The sequence below is a fragment of the Chlorocebus sabaeus genome, chromosome 21 (genome assembly GCF_047675955.1).
Source record: "Chlorocebus sabaeus isolate Y175 chromosome 21, mChlSab1.0.hap1, whole genome shotgun sequence".
NCBI classification, from domain to species: domain Eukaryota; kingdom Metazoa; phylum Chordata; class Mammalia; order Primates; family Cercopithecidae; genus Chlorocebus; species Chlorocebus sabaeus.
In genome coordinates, this window is record NC_132924.1 from 45,128,000 (window position 1) to 45,148,816 (window position 20,817).

Genomic DNA, 20,817 nt, shown 5'->3' on the forward strand with positions numbered 1-20,817 from the left:
TATCAAAAGCTTTGTTTGCTGGCCAAAGTGATACTCAAAAGAAATTTTGTAGTGTTTATCATTGCACTTGTAATCTTTGTGGCGTTCTGAGCTTTCAATTCATGAAATTATTTAAAAAGTAAGTATACTAAAAAAAAATAGAAATGATTTAGAAAAAATAAAACAGAAATAAAAAAATTGTAAAGCAAATAAACATAAGCAACAATATAAAAATAGATAAACTGGAAATAATCAAAATTAAAAACTATTGTGTTTCAAAGCATATCACTGAGAAAGCAAAAAGACAATCTATAAAATGGGAGAAAAATTTTACAAATTGTATCTGATAAGGGACTTGTAACTAGAAAATATTAAGAACTTCTACAACTCAATAATGAAACAATATATAACTCAATTAAAAAATGAGCCAAGGATCTAGATAGATATTGCTCCAAAGAAGATATATAAATGATCAATACATAATAAAAGGAGGCTCAGCATCATTAACCATCAGGGAAATGCAGATAAAAAGTACAGTGAAATACCACTTCATATCCACCAGGATAGCTATAATCAAAAAGGTGGTATAGCAGGTATTAGAGAGGATGTAAAGAAATTGGAGCCCTCATACATTGCTGGTGGGAATGTAAAATGGTAGCCACTTTGGAAAATAGTCTCTAAGTTCCTCACATGATTAAACATGGAGTTACCATATGACCCAGAAATCCTACATATATACTTAGGAGAAATGAAAACATATATCCACACAAAATTTTGCATATGCAAATGCATGTTTATAACAGCATTATTCATAATAGCCAAAGGTAGATACAACCCAAATGTTCAACTGATGAATACATCAACAAAATGTAGTATAATCCTACAATGGGTATTATTCAGTTACAAAGATGAAAGAAATGCTGATATTTGCTACAATGTGCGTGAACCTTGAAAACATTAATGCTAAGTGAAAGAAGTCAGTCACAAAAGACTGCATATTTTAGGATTCCATTTATACAAAATACCAAAAATAGGCAAATTCATAGGGACAGAAGGTAAATTAGTGGATGGCTAGGGCTGAGTAAGGGAGTGGGGTGAAGTGGGAAATGACTGCTAATGGGTATGGAGTTTCTTTCAGGGATTATGAAAATGTTCAAAAATTGATTGTGGTGATGGCTGCACAACTCTGTGAGTATATTAAACCCATTTATTTGTACAAATTAATTGAGTAAATTGTATTCTGTGTGAATTGTATCTCAATAAAACAGGAAAGAAAAAACAGTAAAAATTATCAACTTAAAACTGAAATATAGATACAGCTTGGGAAGTACAAGAAAGAAAACAATATATATAAACAGTAAGGAGGAAGGAAGGAAAGGAGAAAGGGAGGGAGAGAGGAAGGAAGGAAAAATGGGTGGAAGGAAATGAGAAAGGGAAGGAGGGAGGGAGGGAGAAAGAAAAACATAACTACAATTATAAAGAAGATTGTCATAACTTTTTTATTAAGCCAACACATTTGGAAACCCATATGATCGTTGTAGAAAATTAAAATGGATATCTTCGTCTCATACAGAAGTAGAAAAACTGGACTGGGCGCAGTGGCTCACGCCTGTAATCCCAGCACTTTGGGAGGCCGAGGCGGGTGGATCACCTGAGGTCAGGAGTTGGAGACCAGCCTGGCCAACATGGTGAAACCCCTTCTCTACTAAAAATACAAAAATTGGCCAGGCGTGGTGGAGGGCGCCTGTACTCCTAGCTACTTGGGAGGCTGAGGCAGGAGAATCGCTTGAACCCCAGAGGTGGAGGTTGCAGTGAGCTGAGATCGCACCGTTGCACTCCAGCCTGAGTGACAGAGTGAGACTGTCTTATAAAAAAAAAAAAAAAAAAAAAGTAGAAAAACTGGAATAATCAATAATTAAGGAAAATTTGTATAAATATTTTTAAATCTCCTACCACCTTCAAAAGCTACAAACCAGAGTAAGCTTTACCAAACTTTAAGGACCTGTTAATTCTCATTTTACACTAATTATACCATTAGTTTAGAAAAAGATGGGAAGATACTCCTTTATTTGATAAGGCTAGCATAATGCTGATGCCAAATAGTAAGAAGTTCCACAAAACTATGGACCCGGGTCACTTTATAAATACAGAGGCAAAAATTCTAAAAATGTTAGCGGGTTGATGCAGCCATCTATTAAAAGGATTATAAGACACCATAACCAAGTAATGTTTTTTCAAGAGTGTTACGATGGTTCAGTTTTAGAAAACCTTTCAGTGTAATTCACTATATTACAGAATAGAACAGAAACAAATAGGATCATCTCAACAGATGCTAAAATGTACATTATAAGATATAATAACCTTTGATGGTACAAACTAACAAATTAGGACAGAATGACTCTTCTGTAACCCGATAGAAGGTTTGCAGAAACCTTCCACAAACTTTAGCATCATACTTAATATTCAAATAGAAGTACCAGAATCAAGACAAGAAACTTCCTACGTGTTCCTGAAGATTGAGTGGGCTGCAGACAGACTTGGCCTCTGTGGTGATCCTTGAACACAGCACAGAGTTTTTTGCACTTTCATTCCCTTTCCCTGGAGCATTCTTCCTGTAGTTATTTGCATTCCTAGCCTCCCTAACTTCTTTCAGGGCTTTGTTCAAGTGCCACCTTTGCAGAGGGGCATTCCTTGAATGTCCTCCTTAAAATAATAGTCTTCTCTTTCCCTCTGGCACTGCTCCCCTTTACTTAATATTATTTTCTTCTAGCACTTGTATCACTATCCATCTAGTCACCTGTACTGTAAGTCCCAGGGACTTAGACTGTGGGAGGCATGAAGTTTGCTTATTGCTACCTCCAATGTATAGATCAGTGCCTGACATATATTAAGCACTTATTAAATATTTGCTGAATGGATGCTGAATTTAATGACAGAATTCCAGTGTAATAGCCTAATGTTGATTAATCCTTTGACTTAAGAATTATGGGAGAGGAACTTTATATTTAAGGTGATTGTATCTAAAGAATTGTAGAAGCTCGTTTCTCATGCAGTTCAGTTAAGCAGACTACCTGCAAGGTTGTCTTTGGGAAATGACAAGGACGTGAGGATTTTTACTCTTGCATATCATTGAATCAGAGATGCCATCGATTAAAAAGTCATCTAGATATTTTTTAAATGAGGGGAGTGGAAACTGATGGTAATTTGTGAGACTTTAGTAAGGTGACAATTCTGGAGATTTTAAATATAAAAGTGAGATGCATCTTAGAATTGATGAATTACAGTATGATAACATTTTATGAAATCTTATCACTACCTTTCTAGTTTGAGGTGGACATTTATTTTAATATTCTGTCTGATGCTAAGTTATTTCATCTTTACAACTGTAATATAACATTTTAAATTAAGTTGCATCATGTATTTTGAACATGGGAATATTCTCTTCTACTTCTAGTAGATAAGCAGTATTGTTTCAAATTATTTCCTTTTCTGGATATTTACACTGAAATACTATAAAAACACTAGAATAAATAGAAAATTTATAGCATGGTGGGTTTATATCTCTATGGAGCATCAAAATTTATTAATATTACTTCTTTTTTCTTTGCCCATGGAAAAGTTTTTATAAACAACGTGGTACTAGAACCAAGATAATGCATAGTAATCATTGCAGTCAAAATTTATAATTTTCCTTCGCACCGTTCTAAATTCTTATAACACAAAATTGAACTAAGATAGGAAAGTATATGTGATATCCACTTCTTTGAAAAATAAGTGTAAATTTGTTACTTATCAGTAGTTTTTTTTGTTTTGTTTTGTTTTTGTTTTTGTTTTTAATACCCAGGACCATCTACCACAGCACTGAAATTTGATATGGGAAAATCATATACTGAATTATAAACATGACAAAAGGAGCAGGTTCGGAGATTGCACAGCAGATGATATGATTGGGATATTTACCTTTTTTTTTTTTTTTTTTTGGAGACAGAGTCTCGCTCTGTCACCCAGGCTGGAGTACAGTGGTGCCATCTTGGCTCACTGCAACCTCCACCTCCCCGGTTCAAGTGATCCTCCTTCTCCAGCTTCCTGAGTAGTTGGGACTACAGGTGCCCACCACCACACCTGGCTAATTTTTGTATTTTTAGTAGAGACAGGGTTTCACCATGTTGGCCAGGCTAGTCTTGAACTCCTGACCTCAAGTGATCCCCCCACCTTTGCCTACCAAAGTGCTGGGATTACAGGTGTGAGCCACCTTGCCCGGCCGATATTTACTTTTCTGGAAAGAAACTTCTCTCATTGGGTTGCTCTAAAAACCACTTCCAGCTAAGGTGACAGCTGGTGAACAAAAAACAACAAGTGAGAAAGAGAAAAGAGACAGGAAGTTTTTTTTTTTTTTTTTAATGAGAGGAAAGGGAGGAGTAGGAGACAGGTAAATGGGCAGAATTGATTAACACAGATGACAGTGAAAACACAAACACAAGAAAATAAAGACAGTTGGTGATGTGAGATTCAAAAACTTTGCATATCTCTTTTGCTCTTAAGCAGATCATCACATTCTGTTGAAAGCTTTGTGTTTTGTTTTGTTTTGTTTTTTTAAACTATAGGTCAGTTCTGTAGTCTGGGGATTATTCATTCTCAGAGCTAGATAACCTCTTGTTGTAGGACTGGATTGCTGGGTGATTGACTGCCCACCTGTTCTGGATAAACAGAAAAAAACTAACTCTATGGTGAAGTCTGGTCCTAAAATCTGCAAAAGAAATAGCTGTTTGCTTCTTTGTGGTGGCCTTTCTGATGGTCCTGTGTCCCTCCCCTACCACCCCTCAGGCTACACACTAGCTTCTTATGGACAGATTCTATCATCCTTTAGGAGATATCACCCAAGTCATGCTCGCGATATGGTTTTGCCTTATTGTAAAGCTAAAGGCCATGCAGTCCATTCCTACTCCCTTAAAGCACTCCATTGGCTGCCTCTGTACAAGGAGATTTGCCCATACCCACCCACCCACTCCCAGCATGCTAACATTCCATCTCTGTAGAGACTCCTAGCTAAGGGAGTCTTCAAAGTTATCATCTGCTTATCATTTTTCCATTCTTACTCTCAAGCAATGTCCATTGCTTCCACGGAGTTTTCTCTTTTACAATGAAAGGTCCCAGCCTCTCTATCATTCTCGTCTCCACAACCCTCTGAACATAGTGTGTACTGCATTAACAAGATGATGGCCTATGTTCATAATAATAATTTGGAAGCATCAAGAATAATTCACATTATGTTAGCATTCTAAGCTTCACTAAGGTAACAGATTATATGTTTTACAGAGCGTTTCACCCAAAACAACTTTGATGTTTTGGTACTTACAGCGTTTCGCCTACATTACTGAGAAAATTCACTCACAGTAACAGCTCATCCATGAATCTACCAAATGATAGTAGTAGCTAGTACATAAAAGGTTGGATGTTTCGTTGAACATGCACAAAGCATATGGAGACCAAACAGTGTAGCCTAGCGTAAATACTACCAACCATTTCTCCATATATGTACAATCACATATAATCAAATCATATGTATGATCAAAATATACGTGTGATTTGACCAAACAATGTAGCCTAAATACTACCAACCATTTCTCCATATTTATACAATCACATATAATCAAATCATATGTATAATCAAAATATATGTGTGATTTAGGGAATCATGGTTTTAAAAAATGATACCACTGTAATATGCATTTCCTGCACCTTTTCTCGTTGACAATAATTTGTGAAAAATGTTCCATTCTGTACATACAGATGAAGTCATTCATTTAAATATCCCATGTTCTGCATATGCCATACTTAATTCAACTTTCCTCTTGAGAGGCACTGTTTGAGATTTTTCTTCTTTTTAAAAAATGTGTTTGTATCTGTTTGTTCATTTGCTTTCTGAGAAAGTTAGTATGTTTGGAAAATTTGGGTTTCAGTCCCTGCCACCACTATTAGTCATGTGAGGTTGAGCAAGTCCTCTCTGAATCTGTTTGCTGATCTGTAAAAACATCTCCAGTAATAAAACCATCTCTTCCTCAGAAGTTTATGGAAGATCCAAATGTGGAAGTAAATATACAAATACATATTATAAAGATCATTTTAATTAATTCATATTCGTTTTATATTTCTAATTGCAGAAATTGTTCATAGGTACAGAAAAAACAGTAAAATTAATACTTTTTCCCTCTTTCTATTAAAGAATGGAATGACTCCTCTAATGCATGCAGCATATAAAGGAAAACTCGATATGTGCAAATTACTACTGCGACATGGAGCCGATGTAAATTGCCATCAGCATGAACATGGATACACAGCCCTCATGTTTGCTGCACTTTCTGGTGAAGTTTTAGTATTTATAAATATTAGTTACCTATACAAACTTGTTATAAGTACATATATACTAGAAGATTAAATGCATTTTGATTTTATTAATTTTATGATCAAGTTTTATGGAAAGGAATGATGGCAATTGGTTTTTGAAAAGCTATAATGCAGGAAATAAATTATATAGTTAATTTGGTGATCTGTTTCTTTTGTTATTTAAATCAATTGATTCTTTATGTGGACAACATTTTGATGGAATTGAGGAACTGGATCTGTTTTTCTTTCAAGTTACCGCCTTTGATATTCTATATCTTTATATTTTCAAGTGATATGAAAACTTCTTTGTTCTCTTGAACAAACAGTCGCTGTGATAGAGCTATCTGCCTCACTGGCACTTATGTGCTAAATATGATGATCCATTTAGAAACTTACTCGGATTTGTATTGTTTATTATTTGCTGAATAAGGACAATTTAGAAACACTGTCTAAAATTAAGTGGGGTTATCTGTAATTGGTGTAGCTCTTTGAAAAATACAGAAGTAATATAATATCCTTGTACTTTGAAGATAATAATCTATATTTTCACAATCCTGGAATACAGAAGCATTTCTAAGCACTATATAAACCACAGAATCCAAAAAGAACAATATTCATAAAAATTTAACATTTTCATTTGTAGGATATACCATAAATAGAGTTAAAATACAAACGAAAAACTAAAAATATTTATTATATACCTTAAAGGATTATATTGTTAAATATAAGAAGTTCTTTTAGCTGGGCACAGTGGCGCACACCTGTAATCCCAGCACTTTGGGAGGCCACGGCAGGCCGATTGCTTGAGCCCAGGAGTTCGAGAACATCCTAGGCAACATGGTGAGACCTTGTCTCTACCAAAAATACAAATATTAGTCAGGCACGGTGGTGCACGTCTGTGGTCCCAGCTACTCAGGAGGCTGAGGAGGAGGATTTTTGAGCTTGGGAGGCAGAGGTTGCAGTGAGCCGAGATCATGCCCTGGCACTCCAGCCTGGGTGACAGCGTGAGACTCTGTCTCAAAAAAAAAAAAAAAAAAAGAGTTATTATAAATCAATTATAAAAAGAAAAATACTGCAGTAGAAAATTGGATGGAAAACTTGGCTGGGCATGGTGGCTCACGCCTGTGATCCCAGCACTTTGGGAGGCCGAGGCGGGCGGATCACAAGGTCAGGAGATCTAGACCTTCCTGGCTAACACGGTGAAACCCCGTCTCGACTAAAAGTACAAAAAATTAGCTGGGCATCATGGCGGGCGCCTGTAGTCCCAGCTACTCCAGAGGCTGAGGCAGGAGAATGGCCTGAACCTGGGAGGCGGAGCTTGCAGTGAGCCGAGACCACACCACTGCCCTCCAGCCTGGGCAACAGAGCGAGACTCAGCCTCAAAAAAAAAAAAGAAAATTGGATGGAAAACAAAAGAAATACAACTGGCTGATCAAAATATAAAACATTTTGCACAGTAATCAAATAAATGCAAATTAGAACAATAAATTTTATTTTTTAGCTTATTATACTGGCAAATGTTAAGAAAGAGCTATAATGCTCAGGAACTTCTTTACACTATTTTGGGGAGTGCATGTCAGTCCAACCTTGCTGGATGGCAGCCTGGCAAAATGCATTCAAAATATGCATAACCTTTGATCTGGCAGTATTTCCCAGGAGCTGTTCCTAAGCAAATCATAATTCAAACTTGTGAAAATGAATGGAAAATACTTTTCACTGAGTATAGTTCATAATAGCAAAATACCCATAATGACTACTTTAGTAGAAGAATGTGAATAGAATAGCATGTGTATGTTTAGATAGAAAAAAGGTATAGAAAGATAGATACCCTAGTGGTTGATAGTTATTCCAGAGCCTGTAAGTGTGAGGAATGGGATGGGTTAGCTGATATTAAAGGGGAGCCCTATTCATTTTATCTCTTTTTTAAAAATGTTTTTTTATGTGTATTTTGATTTTATTCTAAGCGTTACCTCTAGGAAAACATATTTCATTTTGTTTAAAAAAGCAATATTCAATTCCATACTACTTTTGCATTGCTTGATTTGTTTTCCAGAAAATAAGGTTAATTTCCAAGTAGGTTCTATAGCATTTTATTCTTTACTGTAGTTATGATTCATGTTTTAAAAGAATGAAAATATCCATATGACTGAAACCTAAAACGAAATGGGGGAAAAAAAGGTATAAAGAGTTTAGAAAAGGGATGTTTAAATTGTGTCCTCCTTAACATTAACAAATATGTTCCCTTTAAAACTCTAGGTAATAAAGACATCACGTGGGTAATGTTGGAAGCTGGTGCTGAGACAGATGTTGTCAACTCTGTGGGAAGAACAGCAGCTCAGATGGCAGCCTTTGTGGGTGAGATTTTGCTGCAGTTTTACATTAGATTATACCCAAAATTTCCCTTGTAGAAAAAAAACCACTTTTCTTCTCTTGGTGGAAATATTATCATGTTGCTTTAAAAAACAAAGTATTTACAGTCCACTGTAACTTAATGAAATACCTAGTGACTCTGGAGAAAAATGGCTATTTCGAATTTCCAGTTTTTGGAATACAAAGAGTAGTGGGGCCATTTTAATTGCTCACAAATGCTTATAACGTGTATATTTATGTCTCTAATGAAAGTAGCTAACCCTACTGTTTAAGAATATGAAGAGTGATGTCAGTAATCCCAAGTTAAATTTTGGCTGTGCCGCATGATAGCAAAGTACTTAATAATTCTGACCTTCACTTTCCTCATGGTAAAATGTTACAGGGTTATTGGGAGGATTAAAAGAGGTGATAGACTTGAGCTTTCCATGTAACACTAAATAAATGGTATTAGTTAGTGTTGTTAATAATTATTACAACAATGACGTAACTCTTAGGAAAGAGTACTTGATAATAATATACAACTACTTCATTATCATTCTCATCAACCACAGACATTTGTTTTGTGTGCCCAGTAATTTTTGGCGTGTTAATCCTATTACTTGACATAATGTAAGGAAAGAGTGGGAGTGAATTCTTGTTCTTTGGTATTGTGACGCCATTGAATTGGTGGTGAAGAGACTCCACTGAGAGAAAAGCAAAGATAGCAACATCTGATTTATTGAGAGTGCAGTAAGTGGCCTTGTAGGGACTAATAATTCATTAAACAAATAATGTTCACAACCTATAAAGCAAGCATCACTGTCGGTGTCTTGGTTATAGTGATAAGACAGGCTGTTCATACTTTCATGGCACTTAAAGGATAATAGCAATGACAAATTGTGCAAAAATATATACTCCAAGGTAGAAATTCAGAGCTCCATAAAAATACCTAGAAGAGGAGGATCTATCCCCTTCAAGGGGGTTTTGAGAGAAGTCAAGTTCAGATACAGTGGAAATTAGGTATGGAGGATGGTAACTGAATATTATGTTAAATTTTATTATACCATTTTCTTGAAACTACTAATAGAAGCTGCCATTGATTAAGCCAGACACTCAGTTGCCTTATGACAGCTTTTTCTGTTAGAAGAAATATCCTTACTTTAATTTCAGAAGGACTTGAGAAAGGTGTGGCCTTGTGTAAGCTTCAGAGAAATATTTTAACTCCCATACGTACAGGCCCCAAGTTGCCCCCATCTCAGTTCTAAGCTAATTTTGAGGATGTCACTGCAGGGGGAAAGAACACTAAAGTAGGAATCTGGAGACTTGAACTTTAGTTCATGTGTGCTGATGATTAGTTATAGGATCATGGGCAAATTCCTTTACCTCCATAGGCCTCAGTTTTCTGATCTGTATGCAAAGAAGCAGGGGAATTACGTGATCTCTGAAGTTCTATTTAACGGTACAAGTTTTCTTTATATCCACAATGTAACAAAATATTGCTCAGATAGAGGTAAAATAATTATCCCAAGATCACAGGTCTGGAAATGGAGGAGTCTCTTCTTTCAGGCATTGATACAATGCTCCTTTCTTTTTCTTAACACTACAATACTAACAAAATTTTTACTACGGTAAAAATTGTTTGCAGTCCTATCCTAACATAAGAGTAATGTTTTCATTCCTTTTTAATCTATTTAATTTCACAGACAGAAAATTACATTGCACCCTTCCAGTTCTTACTGTATTTTCCAAATAATTAGCCTTTAAAAAAGCTCATTCTCCCCTTTTTGTTTCCTTCAAGTGGATCAGTATGTATACATGTGTACATACATACATAAGATTTTTGTCATTTTTTTAAAATGCCATCCATCACACAGCAGATATTCCTTGTAACTTGTTTTCTTCACTTAGTAATATATCATGGAAGTTCCTCCCATCTCAGTAGGCATAATTCATTTCCTTCAACAGCTACGTGATATTCCATGATACAGATGTTCCACAGTTCAGTTAGCTCTCCCTTATTGACCAATTTTACAGGTTTTTAACCACGTTTCTACAAATAAGGTAATAATCATCCTTGATTTTCTATTTTTTATAAGTTAGTATTTGAATATTTTTTACATGTTAGAACTTTAATATCTCTAAAGTATTTCCTAGAAGTAAAATTGCTGAGACAGAGGATACAGAGTTTTTATTTTTTATTTATTTACTTATTTACTTATTTACTTATTTTTGAGACAGAGTCTCGCCCTGTTACCCATGCTGGAGTGTGGTGGCGTAACCTCGGCTCACTGCAACCTCCGCCTCCCAGGTTCAAGTGATTCTCCTGCCTCAGCCTCCCAACTAGCTGGAATTACAGGCATGCGCCACCACATCTAGCTAATTTTTTTTTGTATTTTTAGTGGAGACAGGGTTTCACCATGTGGTCAGGCTGATCTCGAACTCCTGACCTCGTGATCTGCCTACCTTGGCCTCCCAAAGTGCTGGGATTACAGCCACCATGCCCGGCCTAGAGTTTTAATTTTAATGTAAGTCTAGATTCCTTTCCAAAAGGGCATAGTAATTCACAGTAATATCCTCACCAGAGCTGGGTATTATCATTCTTTCATTTTTTCCAATCTGATAGTTAAAAAGATGGTACATTGTGAACTTACCTTCCCCTCATTATTCATGAAATTAAGCACTTCTGTTGTTGGTAGTTTGTATTTTCACTTTTGTGGATTACCCACTTATACTTTTTTTTCATTTTTTTGTGGGGGGATGCCCTTTGTTATTGCTTTGAGGAGCTTTATGCATACAAATCCATTATCTAACAAATGTGTTTCAAATATTTTATGCCAGTCCTCCTCCTCCTCCTCCCCCTCCTTCTTTTTATTCCTTTCCCTCTTCCTCCTCTTCCTCCTCTTCTTCTTCTTCCTTCTTTCTTGTTCTTCTTTTTTAACTTTATGGAGACCTTTGCCATAGGAAATTTATATATTTATTTTATTTATTTATTTATTTATTTATTTATTTATTTATTTATTTATTTTGAGACGGAGTCTCACTCTGTCACCCAGGCTGGAGTGCAGTGGTGTAATCTCGGCTCACTGCAGCCTCCACCTCCTGGGTTCAAGTGATTCTCCTGCCTCAGCCTCCCATGTAGCTGGGACTATAGGTATGTGCCACCATACCCAGCTAATTTTTGTATTTTTCTTAGAGCTGGGGTTTCGCCATGTTGGCCAGGCTGGTGTCGAACGCCTGACCTCAGGTCCTTCCCAAAGTCCTAGGATTACAGGCATGAACCACTGTGCCCATCAGGAAATTTACTTTTAAGTAGTCATATTTTTTCTTTTATAACTTCTGTGTTTCTTGTTTTGCTAAAAGTGGGCCTCTTGACCAAGAGTTATATAAGTATTCTCCTAAATATCCTTCAGTTATTTTTTGTGATTTTTTTGGTACCTCTAGAATTTATTTGTTTAGAGTTCATTTCTCCCCAGATATATAGCTAATTGTGATGGTACCATTTATTACACCAGCTAACATTATCCTACTGAATTGAAATGCCACCTTTGTGGTAAGCTAAATTATCTTTTACTAAATGATTATATAATTATTTGCAGAGAATTAACATTTGTATGATGCTAGGACTTTCCATCCAGTTACACAGTATGCCTTTACGTTTCTTTTAGGGGAGGGGACTGACTTTTGGTCTTTCAATAATATTTAATAGGTTCCTTCATATCAATCCTTTCTTTCAAAATTTATTTCTTAGTAATTTGTGGTTACTGTTCATATGGTAAGAATTTGCACTACCACCTCCACACTCAATCCCTTCCAGCTGGTTATGGATAATAAAGAGAAAAGTTATTGATTTCTGTATTTTTTTCTTATTTTTATTACAGTTTAATGGATTTTCTAGCTATTAAATTTTATCTTGTTTTCTATTTGAATTTGCTTTGGGCTTCAAAGTTAGAAGAAATAATAGTGATAATTGACATGTCTTTTTCCTGTTTTTAATGAAAATATTTTTAGCTTTTCACTTTTAATTTGATATTGCTATTGGTTTTATCATTGTATAATGTCACTCTTTTTCTTGTTGAATTCTTTTAGTTCTACTTTTACTGATATTACAACTATTCCTAATTCCTTTTTTTGTCAATAAGCTGTTTGCTCATCTATTATTTTCAATCTTTATCATTTCATTTAAGTAGTATAACTTACAAATGTATAGATGGGTTCTGTTTTATAATCCAAAATGATAGTTTCCCTCTCCTTACAGGTATTTAGCTTATGTATATTTAATGTAATTACTGATATATGTGGTTGCATTCCTCCTCTTTGACCTCATTTTTACTCCTTATTTTACTTGACATTGTGCACTTGTGTGTGTGTGGGGGGGTGCACGCACGCACGCACATGTATTTCCTTAAAGTGATTGGCTGGTCAAAACTGTACAGTACCACATCCCCCATCCCCAAGGCCCCGTATTTACCCATTTAGCAACCTTATAAGATGAAATCCTTATACTTCATTTATTTCTCCACATTCTCTGTTTTTGCCTTGTCAGGCCACAGGTCTTTCCTTTCTGCCTCCTCTGATACTTCCTCAAAACCTGTGCCAATCATACCTGTAGCTGTGGACTTTGCTGAGAGAGTCTAGTATTTTTAGTACCAGCTGTAGTGAGAGTGTCATTGACAGGGTGTTGCTTCTCTTTCAGTAATCCACACCACCAGCTGTATGATTTGCCTGTCATCTATCTTCACCCACTCATATGAACTCCCTCTCTTACTGTCCTCTCTCTCCTCCCCTTTGTCTCCATTTTTGTCTTTAGATCTCTGTTCTCATTTAGATTTTGGTTATAGACCTTTTCAAATGGGTTACGTAGGTTGTATATTCTTTGAAACCCATCATGACAAAACTATTAATACCTTTCTCTCTGAAATGTGAGTCATATTTTGCCTAGCTTTCTGACTCATATCACAGTTCTTTTCTCAGAGACATATAGAAGTTATTCTACAGTTTTCTAAGTTCTGGTTTTGCAAATGAGAATTCAACTTACTTTCCATTGTAAGCTTTACATTTCTCATTCTGGAAGAGCGTTTGATTTTCAGCTTATCTTTGAAAATAAAAAATTTGAATAGGATCAGTCTTGTTGTATGTGTGTGTTCCTATGAATCACACTCAGTGAGCCCTGTAAGTCTAGAGGACTCAAATCTAGTGATTGTAATATGAGAGCAACATAATGTACTGGCTTTTCCACCCGCAGCATTTATTTTCTATATTAATAGTATTATTTTATTTATGTATATTCAGAATTTATAAATGTAAAACCAGTAAAATATTTAAGAATTTCAATTACAAAAATTTAAACCTAAACGATTAAGTATTTACAAAGATAAACTTTAAACATATTATTCAAATATGTTATTAGCAGATTAATGAAAATATCAAAATAAGCACTACCTAAAATGAAAAAGCTTAATCTGGGAAAAAAGGTAAAGTAATATTATTTTTTCTCTTTTAAAAGGTGTAATTAGGCTGGGCACAGTGACTCACACCTGTAATCCCAGCACTTTGGGAGGCCGAGGCGGGCGGATCACCTGAGGTTGGGAGTTAGAGACTAGCGTGATCAACCTGGAGAAACCTCGCCTCTACTAAAAAATACAAAATTAGCTGGGCGTGGTGGCTCCTGCCTGTAATCCCAGCTACTCAGGAGTCTGAGGCAGGAGAATTGCTTGAGTCTAGGAGGCAGAGGTTGCCGTGAGTCGAGATCGCGCCATTGCACTCTAGCCTGGGCAACAAGAGCAAAACTCCGTCTCAAAAAAAAAAAAAAAAAAAGGTATAATTAAGAAATCCCTGACTGTACTAATTGGAGGACTGATGAGAAGATATAGTTGTAAGCTAATTCCATATTTTTCTCTGACTACTTTATCTTCAGGTCTTCCTATGTCCGGTTCAGTACTTTTGATGAGCTACTTTAGAACTTTTTTTTTTTTTTTTGTGAGAACACCTATCTTTTTATTGAAGCTGGATATAGATTTGTTTTAAGGAAGCATATGCAGTTTGTCTTCATTTTCTCTGGTTTCTTCATATACAGTTGTAAATTTCCTCACAGTTACTTGGGTTGATTTTGATGCTGTGTTCATAATCCACTTGCATTAGATTTGCTTGGTTGAATGTCATTTTTCTCTCTTGAAGATTCTGGGAGAGGTGTTCATTTTCTAAACAGAGCACCTTGGCTCATTTCACATTTTTAATATAGATTGCTACTGTTTGACTTCTCAAGACGTATATACTGGGGAAAGAATAAAAGAAATACCCACCTCCCCCAATCCCCCCAAAAAGAAAGAAATTGGGTGTTCTGGTACTTAATAAAAGCACGGAGTACCAAAAATGGTATTGTGATCACTATTAATTTCTCTTTTCAAATCAGGGAGGTTTTCTTTTATCATTTGTTTAATTCTCCATCTATACCTTTTTTTCCTTTGAGATTTCTGTTAATTTTCACTATTAGATTTTGTGGATTTGTTCTTTAGCTCTTTCATCTCTTGCATAATGATTTCTATATCTGAATTTTTCTGTTTTGAGATATTTCATCCACTCGATCTTTTTTGTTTGTTTATTTTGTTGAGACAGGATGTCTCTTACCCAGGCTTGAATGCAGTGGTGTGATCAAAACTCACTGCAGCTTTGACTGGGCATGGTGGCTCACACCTGTAATCTCAGCACTTTGGGAGGCTAAGGCAGGCAGATCACCTGAGGTCAGGAGTTTGAGACCAGCCTGGCCAACATGGTGAAACCCCATCTGAAAATACAAAATAGATTAGCTGGGTGTGGTTGTACACACCTGTAGTCTTAGCTACTTGGGAAGCTGAGGCAGGAGAATTGCTTGAACCCAGGAGGCAGAGGTTGCAGTGAGCCATGAGCCAAGATCACACCACTGCACTCTAGCCTGGGCAACAGAGCCAGACTCTCTCACCAAAAAAAAAAAAAAAAAAAAAAAACACCCTCACTGCAGTCTCCAACTCCTGGCCCCAAGCAATCCTCTTGCCTCAGTCTCCCAAGTAGCTGGGACGACAGGCATGTACAACTGTACCCAGCTAATTTTTTAAATTATTTGTAGAGAAGGGGTTATGCTATGTTACCAAGGGTGATCTGCACCTCCCAGGCTTAAGCAGTCCTCTTGCCTCAGCCTCCCAAAGTGCTGGGATTATAGACATGAGCCACCATGACTGGCCTTGATCCTCTGTGTTACTAATTTAATTCTCAATAGTCACCAGGATCACCTCTTTCAGTTTGCCTGTTAATTTTTAAAATTTAAATCTCTCTGCGGTTCTTGAAAGTCTATTTATATATTATAATTGAATCTGCTTAACTTAAATGCTCTAATTAGCTGTAGTTGTGGTGGTTATTGTTAGGGTAAATGTTATCCACACACTTCCAACCTAAGAAGCCCTCTGTTGGAGGCATTGCATGATCTTCAGAATTGCTGGATCCCCATAGGTACTTTGTTCTGTACCTCCCAGGCAATCAGGTAAAGCTGATAGGGTCCTGGATCAGTGGAAGAAGAAAGTTTAATGTCTCAATTAAGACATTAATTAATTAGTTTAGAAAATGATAACCCCTCCTTCCAGAATCTTTAAGAAGAGAGAAAAATGACATTCAACCAAGCAAATCTAATGCAAATGGGTTATGAACACCGCATCAAAATCAACCCAAGTAACTGTGGGGAAATTTACATCTGTGTATGAAGAAACCAGAGAAGATGAAGATAAACTGCATATGCTTCCTTAAAACAAAATCTTATATCCAGCTTCAATAAAAAGATAGCTGTTCCCATTTTAAAAAAAAAAAAAAAAAAAAGTTCTAAAATATCTCATCAAAAGTGTTCAACCATTTGAGACATTAAGCTGGTTTGGTCAGCAAACCAGCTGAGGCACAAAGATGAAGCCCGCCACTCCTGGGTTCTTCCAGGAACTTTCAGGGACAAGCAGAGCCCTCTGCCAGCCTCAAGCACCAGGGTCCAGCCGGCCCATAGTACTGTCCCCACGCAGGTCACCTGTTGTCGGCAGGATCAAGCAGACGCTCCCAGGACCAAGCACAAGGAGGCAGGGGCCACGCAGACTGCCCCGGGGGGACCACTTTCCGGGAGTGGGGACCATGGCGTCTGCATGCTCTGCCCAGGCGCGCCTCCGCTGGTCCCCCAGCCCTCATCGGTCAGAATGGAGGAAGAAGTCTCTCATCCGGAGATCCAGGCAGAGCCTGCGCCCTCCTGTGTGCCCTGTGGGTTCTGCCTGCTTGCCCAGAGTGGCCACTGCTTTGCTACAGAGAGGTAGTGGAGAGGGAGCTAGGGAGGGGAGGCCACAGGAGCACACTTGCAGGCCAGCAGCTTCCCCAGGGAGAGTCTGCTTTCATAGAACCATTTTTAACTAGAGATGCCTTAGAGAAGTGGCTTGGAATTCTATGCAAAGCCACGATATGGATTCCAAGCTTATGGAAGCAAAAGCCTTTTCTCTACATTTCACAAAGAGGGCAAGCTTTTCTCAAATTCGGGGGGTAGTGGGTAAGGGGGAGAGGGTTTCAGTTTAATATTATCATTATAATAAGAACAATACTTTATATGGAGTAAATTTAAATTTTGTGTAAATACAACCGGATGTGATTAGGGAAACATGAACATCATTTGTGTAGGCTGAGAAGAGGAGACATTTAACTTACAAGCAACTGTTATGAAATACTTAGGGTCTCTTACAAGTTGAACAGTGCTTTCTTTTGTAATCCACATAATCTTCATATGTATTTTGGATTCTGTGTCTTTCAAAGATTGTTTATCAACTTTACAAGGAATGTTTATAAATGTTCTCTAAAATATTTTACCTGTCCTCCTCCTCTACTCTCCTTTCCTGAAAAATAAAAATATTGGTGCATGTTTACATCACAAAAATGGCAACATAATTAATTTTAAAATTCAGATGTGTTATTTTTAATACTAAAACTACAACTTTTCTATTTTTCTATGAAAAGGTCAACATGATTGTGTGACCATAATCAACAATTTCTTTCCTCGAGAGAGACTGGATTATTACACTAAGCCCCAGGGACTGGATAAAGAGCCAAAACTGCCCCCAAAGTTGGCAGGCCCGCTGCACAAAATCATCACCACAACGAATCTTCATCCTGTCAAGGTAGTGTGCTGTCTACTGTATTTGCTTTTTATGTAAATATTGCTTCAGAGCTTAAACTGCTTTTATTATACAGGATCATAATTGTCTTGGGTTGGGTTTTGTAGATGTAGAGCTTGCAGTGGGCTCTTTTGGCCTGTTGATTTATTGAAGGAGCACTCTCCATTGAAACTTGGAAGTGAGTGAGCGAGAGAGAAACAGACTAAAGCATCAGGAAAAGCCATGCAAAGAGATGGGTTTGCTGAAGCCTAGCTTCCACCTCATCCCACCGGGAGCTCTGGAGTGTGAGCGGCTCCAGAGAAGCAAGGGAGTCCAACTTTTGTATTCATCAGTCTGTTGTTGGATGGGGCCTGTCTCCAGAGGGAAAGGACAGCCTCCCAGATAGTACCAAGTGAAGTGACTCCCTTTCAATGAGGCAGTCTTCTGGAGAAAAGACCATAGTAGCTGACCCTGAGAGCCTCTGAGGCCTGGTATACAGGCCTGGTAAAAAGGATGTAGGTGGGGCACTAACAGCATCTGTTACAATAATTGCCTTTTTAAGAAAGATTCTGAAATGTAATCATGGGCACGTTTTTAAGGTAAGTGGCTATTTGATGCCTTTAAGTAACATAGTTTTTCCAGTAATTCATCAAATCAAACAGATTGTCAAATTTCGTAGATGAACACATAAGTTCAAATGGCTTAACTGGGAAATTTCAAGAGCTATTCTGAAATATTTCAGTGCTATTGTCTTCTAGATTTTAAAAATATGGGCTTTTACTGTTTTTACAGCATAATTAAAAAAAAAAATCCAGCTAAACAAGTATAATTTCCTCAATAATCATCATGGAAAACTACACAGCTACATGTGTGCTACAGTGATGAGGTCCTATTTCAATTTCAGTATCTGTCACATGCTTTTACTCACAGGGTAAAGATTTGATAGTAGTTCAGAGCTGTTTAAGTGAGCAAGATAGTAAGTTGGGTCAAAAATTAAGGTTCTTCCTTAACATAAGGCGTTACTATCATGTAGAAAATAGATTTTCCCAGAAGTTTATTACAAAAGAAGAATCTGTGGAGTCTGCTGAGCATCATGAAAATGAGTGGACAGTTCTTATAAGTAACTCTGTTGAAGAGTGACCCTCATTCAAAGATATAAGATCCAAAATGTGTATAATCTTATTGCTTTGTTGATGCATCCCTGTCCATCTTTCTTGAGTATTTGAAGGTTGAGAAACAAACCAAATTTACTCATTGTGTGTTCCTCCAACCAAATTAATTTTCTAGGCCCTTAAGAGAGATGACAAACTAGTAGATACCTTTCCCATCAGACAGAAAAGTGAAATATGCTGTTTTTATTTTAGAAAACTCAACAGTTTTTCTTAATATTCTGGAAGAACTGCCAGAGGCAACACTAATGATACTAAGTGGGCAAATTCAGCTATGAATTGCATACTCATGTTTTTAGTGGAGACTACAGAGGGCTTAGAATTTAACCTTTAAAAAATACGTATTTTCTTCTTTGTTAGTGGTTCTCTGCCTCCCAGCACACCTAGGGAAAAGAGAACTCCCTAGAGAAGCATTGGCTCCTCTCCATGGTGCTGTCTCAGGCATGGGCTGGCTGGGATGGGGAGACAGGTTTCTGTCAGGGGACGGTATTTCTCAATGTAGAGAATGTGTGTGGTTCTGTAAGACCCTTGTTCCTCCACTGCCTGAGCAATACAGGATATTCTGGCTTATATTGATTTGAAGAAGTTCCCTGTATTTTTCTGATTCACTGTCTTTCATATCTAGGTTTCTACCTCTTCAGATTGCAGTAAGGGTTTGTGGAATTTTTTTTTTTTTTTTGAGATAGGGTCTTGCTCTGTCGCCCAGACTGGAGTATAGTGGTGCAGATCTCGGCTCACTGCAGCCTCTGCCTTCCGGGTTAAAGCAATTCTCCTGCCTCAGCCTCCTGAGTGACTGGGATTACAGGTGCCTGCCATCATGCCTGGCTAATTTTTGTATTTTGGGTAGAGATGGGGTTTCTCCATGTTGGCCAGGCTTCTGGAATATTTTTTTATGTTTACTTGGAACCCAGTCTTTCAGGGTTACGTGTCCTAATAATTATTAGTACTCTACCTTCAGTTATCTTTGAAGGTGTATATTTTAAGTAAATTAGATGGAGGACATATTTATGCAGACAATAATTTGTAAAGGTGTATAGTCTGAAATAGACTACATAATATTTTTTAGAGTATAAAGGGGACTATCCTATTATATACTTTCCTCCAGCGCAGACCTTGCTTTTTGTAGGTTTAAACGATCTATTCACTCGAAAGCTTTTCTTTTATCCATCCTTTGGATATAAAAGCCACCCAGTTGCTTTTGTTGTTGTGGCCTGTTTTTATTGCTCTACCCCTTTCTAAGCTAGCATGGCCTTTCCTATGGAGTATTATTTAAAAAGTAATAACCACTGTATAATGTCAAACAGCTTTTAAAACAAGCTCAGAAATTCTCCCCAGTACACACCTCACATTTCATTACAGTGCACCTAACATAGCTATATTTGTGTCTAGGATAAGTGGCTGCCATAGCAATAAGGATGCATTTGTTTTCAAAAGGGACTTGGAGGATTGTGCTGATGCCTAGAATATGAAGGTTATCTAGGAGAAAAACCAAATCACAGGAAAAAATGTCAGCAGAGCAGGGCCTATGAGTGGACAGGAGGCAGATGTGCACACAGCAATCCTGTCTTTGATTACTGTGATTTTCAAGCCTGGTATTGTAGATTTAGCAGTTTTTAAAAATGGGATTTAAAAACTAAAAAGGATTCAAAATGCCACTACATGAACATATTCTCAGGTAGCAATCCTTTGAATGGTAAAAATTTATCTACTGTTTAATGCCAATAGAAATATATTTATTAAATGCTCCTCCTCATTAATTAATAAAAAGGATTTCCTTTGTAATATATTACTTCGTAATG

General features: G+C 37.0%; 1 protein-coding gene across 1 annotated transcript in view; it reads left to right on the forward strand.

Annotated features, from left to right (window-relative positions):
* The window catches only part of ANKMY2 (ankyrin repeat and MYND domain containing 2), a 47,140-nt gene that overhangs the window by 12,666 nt on the left and 13,657 nt on the right, over positions 1–20,817 (forward strand). Inside the window, exons 3-5 of the mRNA XM_007981979.3 lie at positions 6,203–6,341; positions 8,620–8,718; positions 17,713–17,873. Of these exons, the coding sequence (XP_007980170.1) occupies positions 6,203–6,341; positions 8,620–8,718; positions 17,713–17,873 (399 nt within the window). The remainder of the gene's footprint in view (positions 1–6,202; positions 6,342–8,619; positions 8,719–17,712; positions 17,874–20,817) is intronic.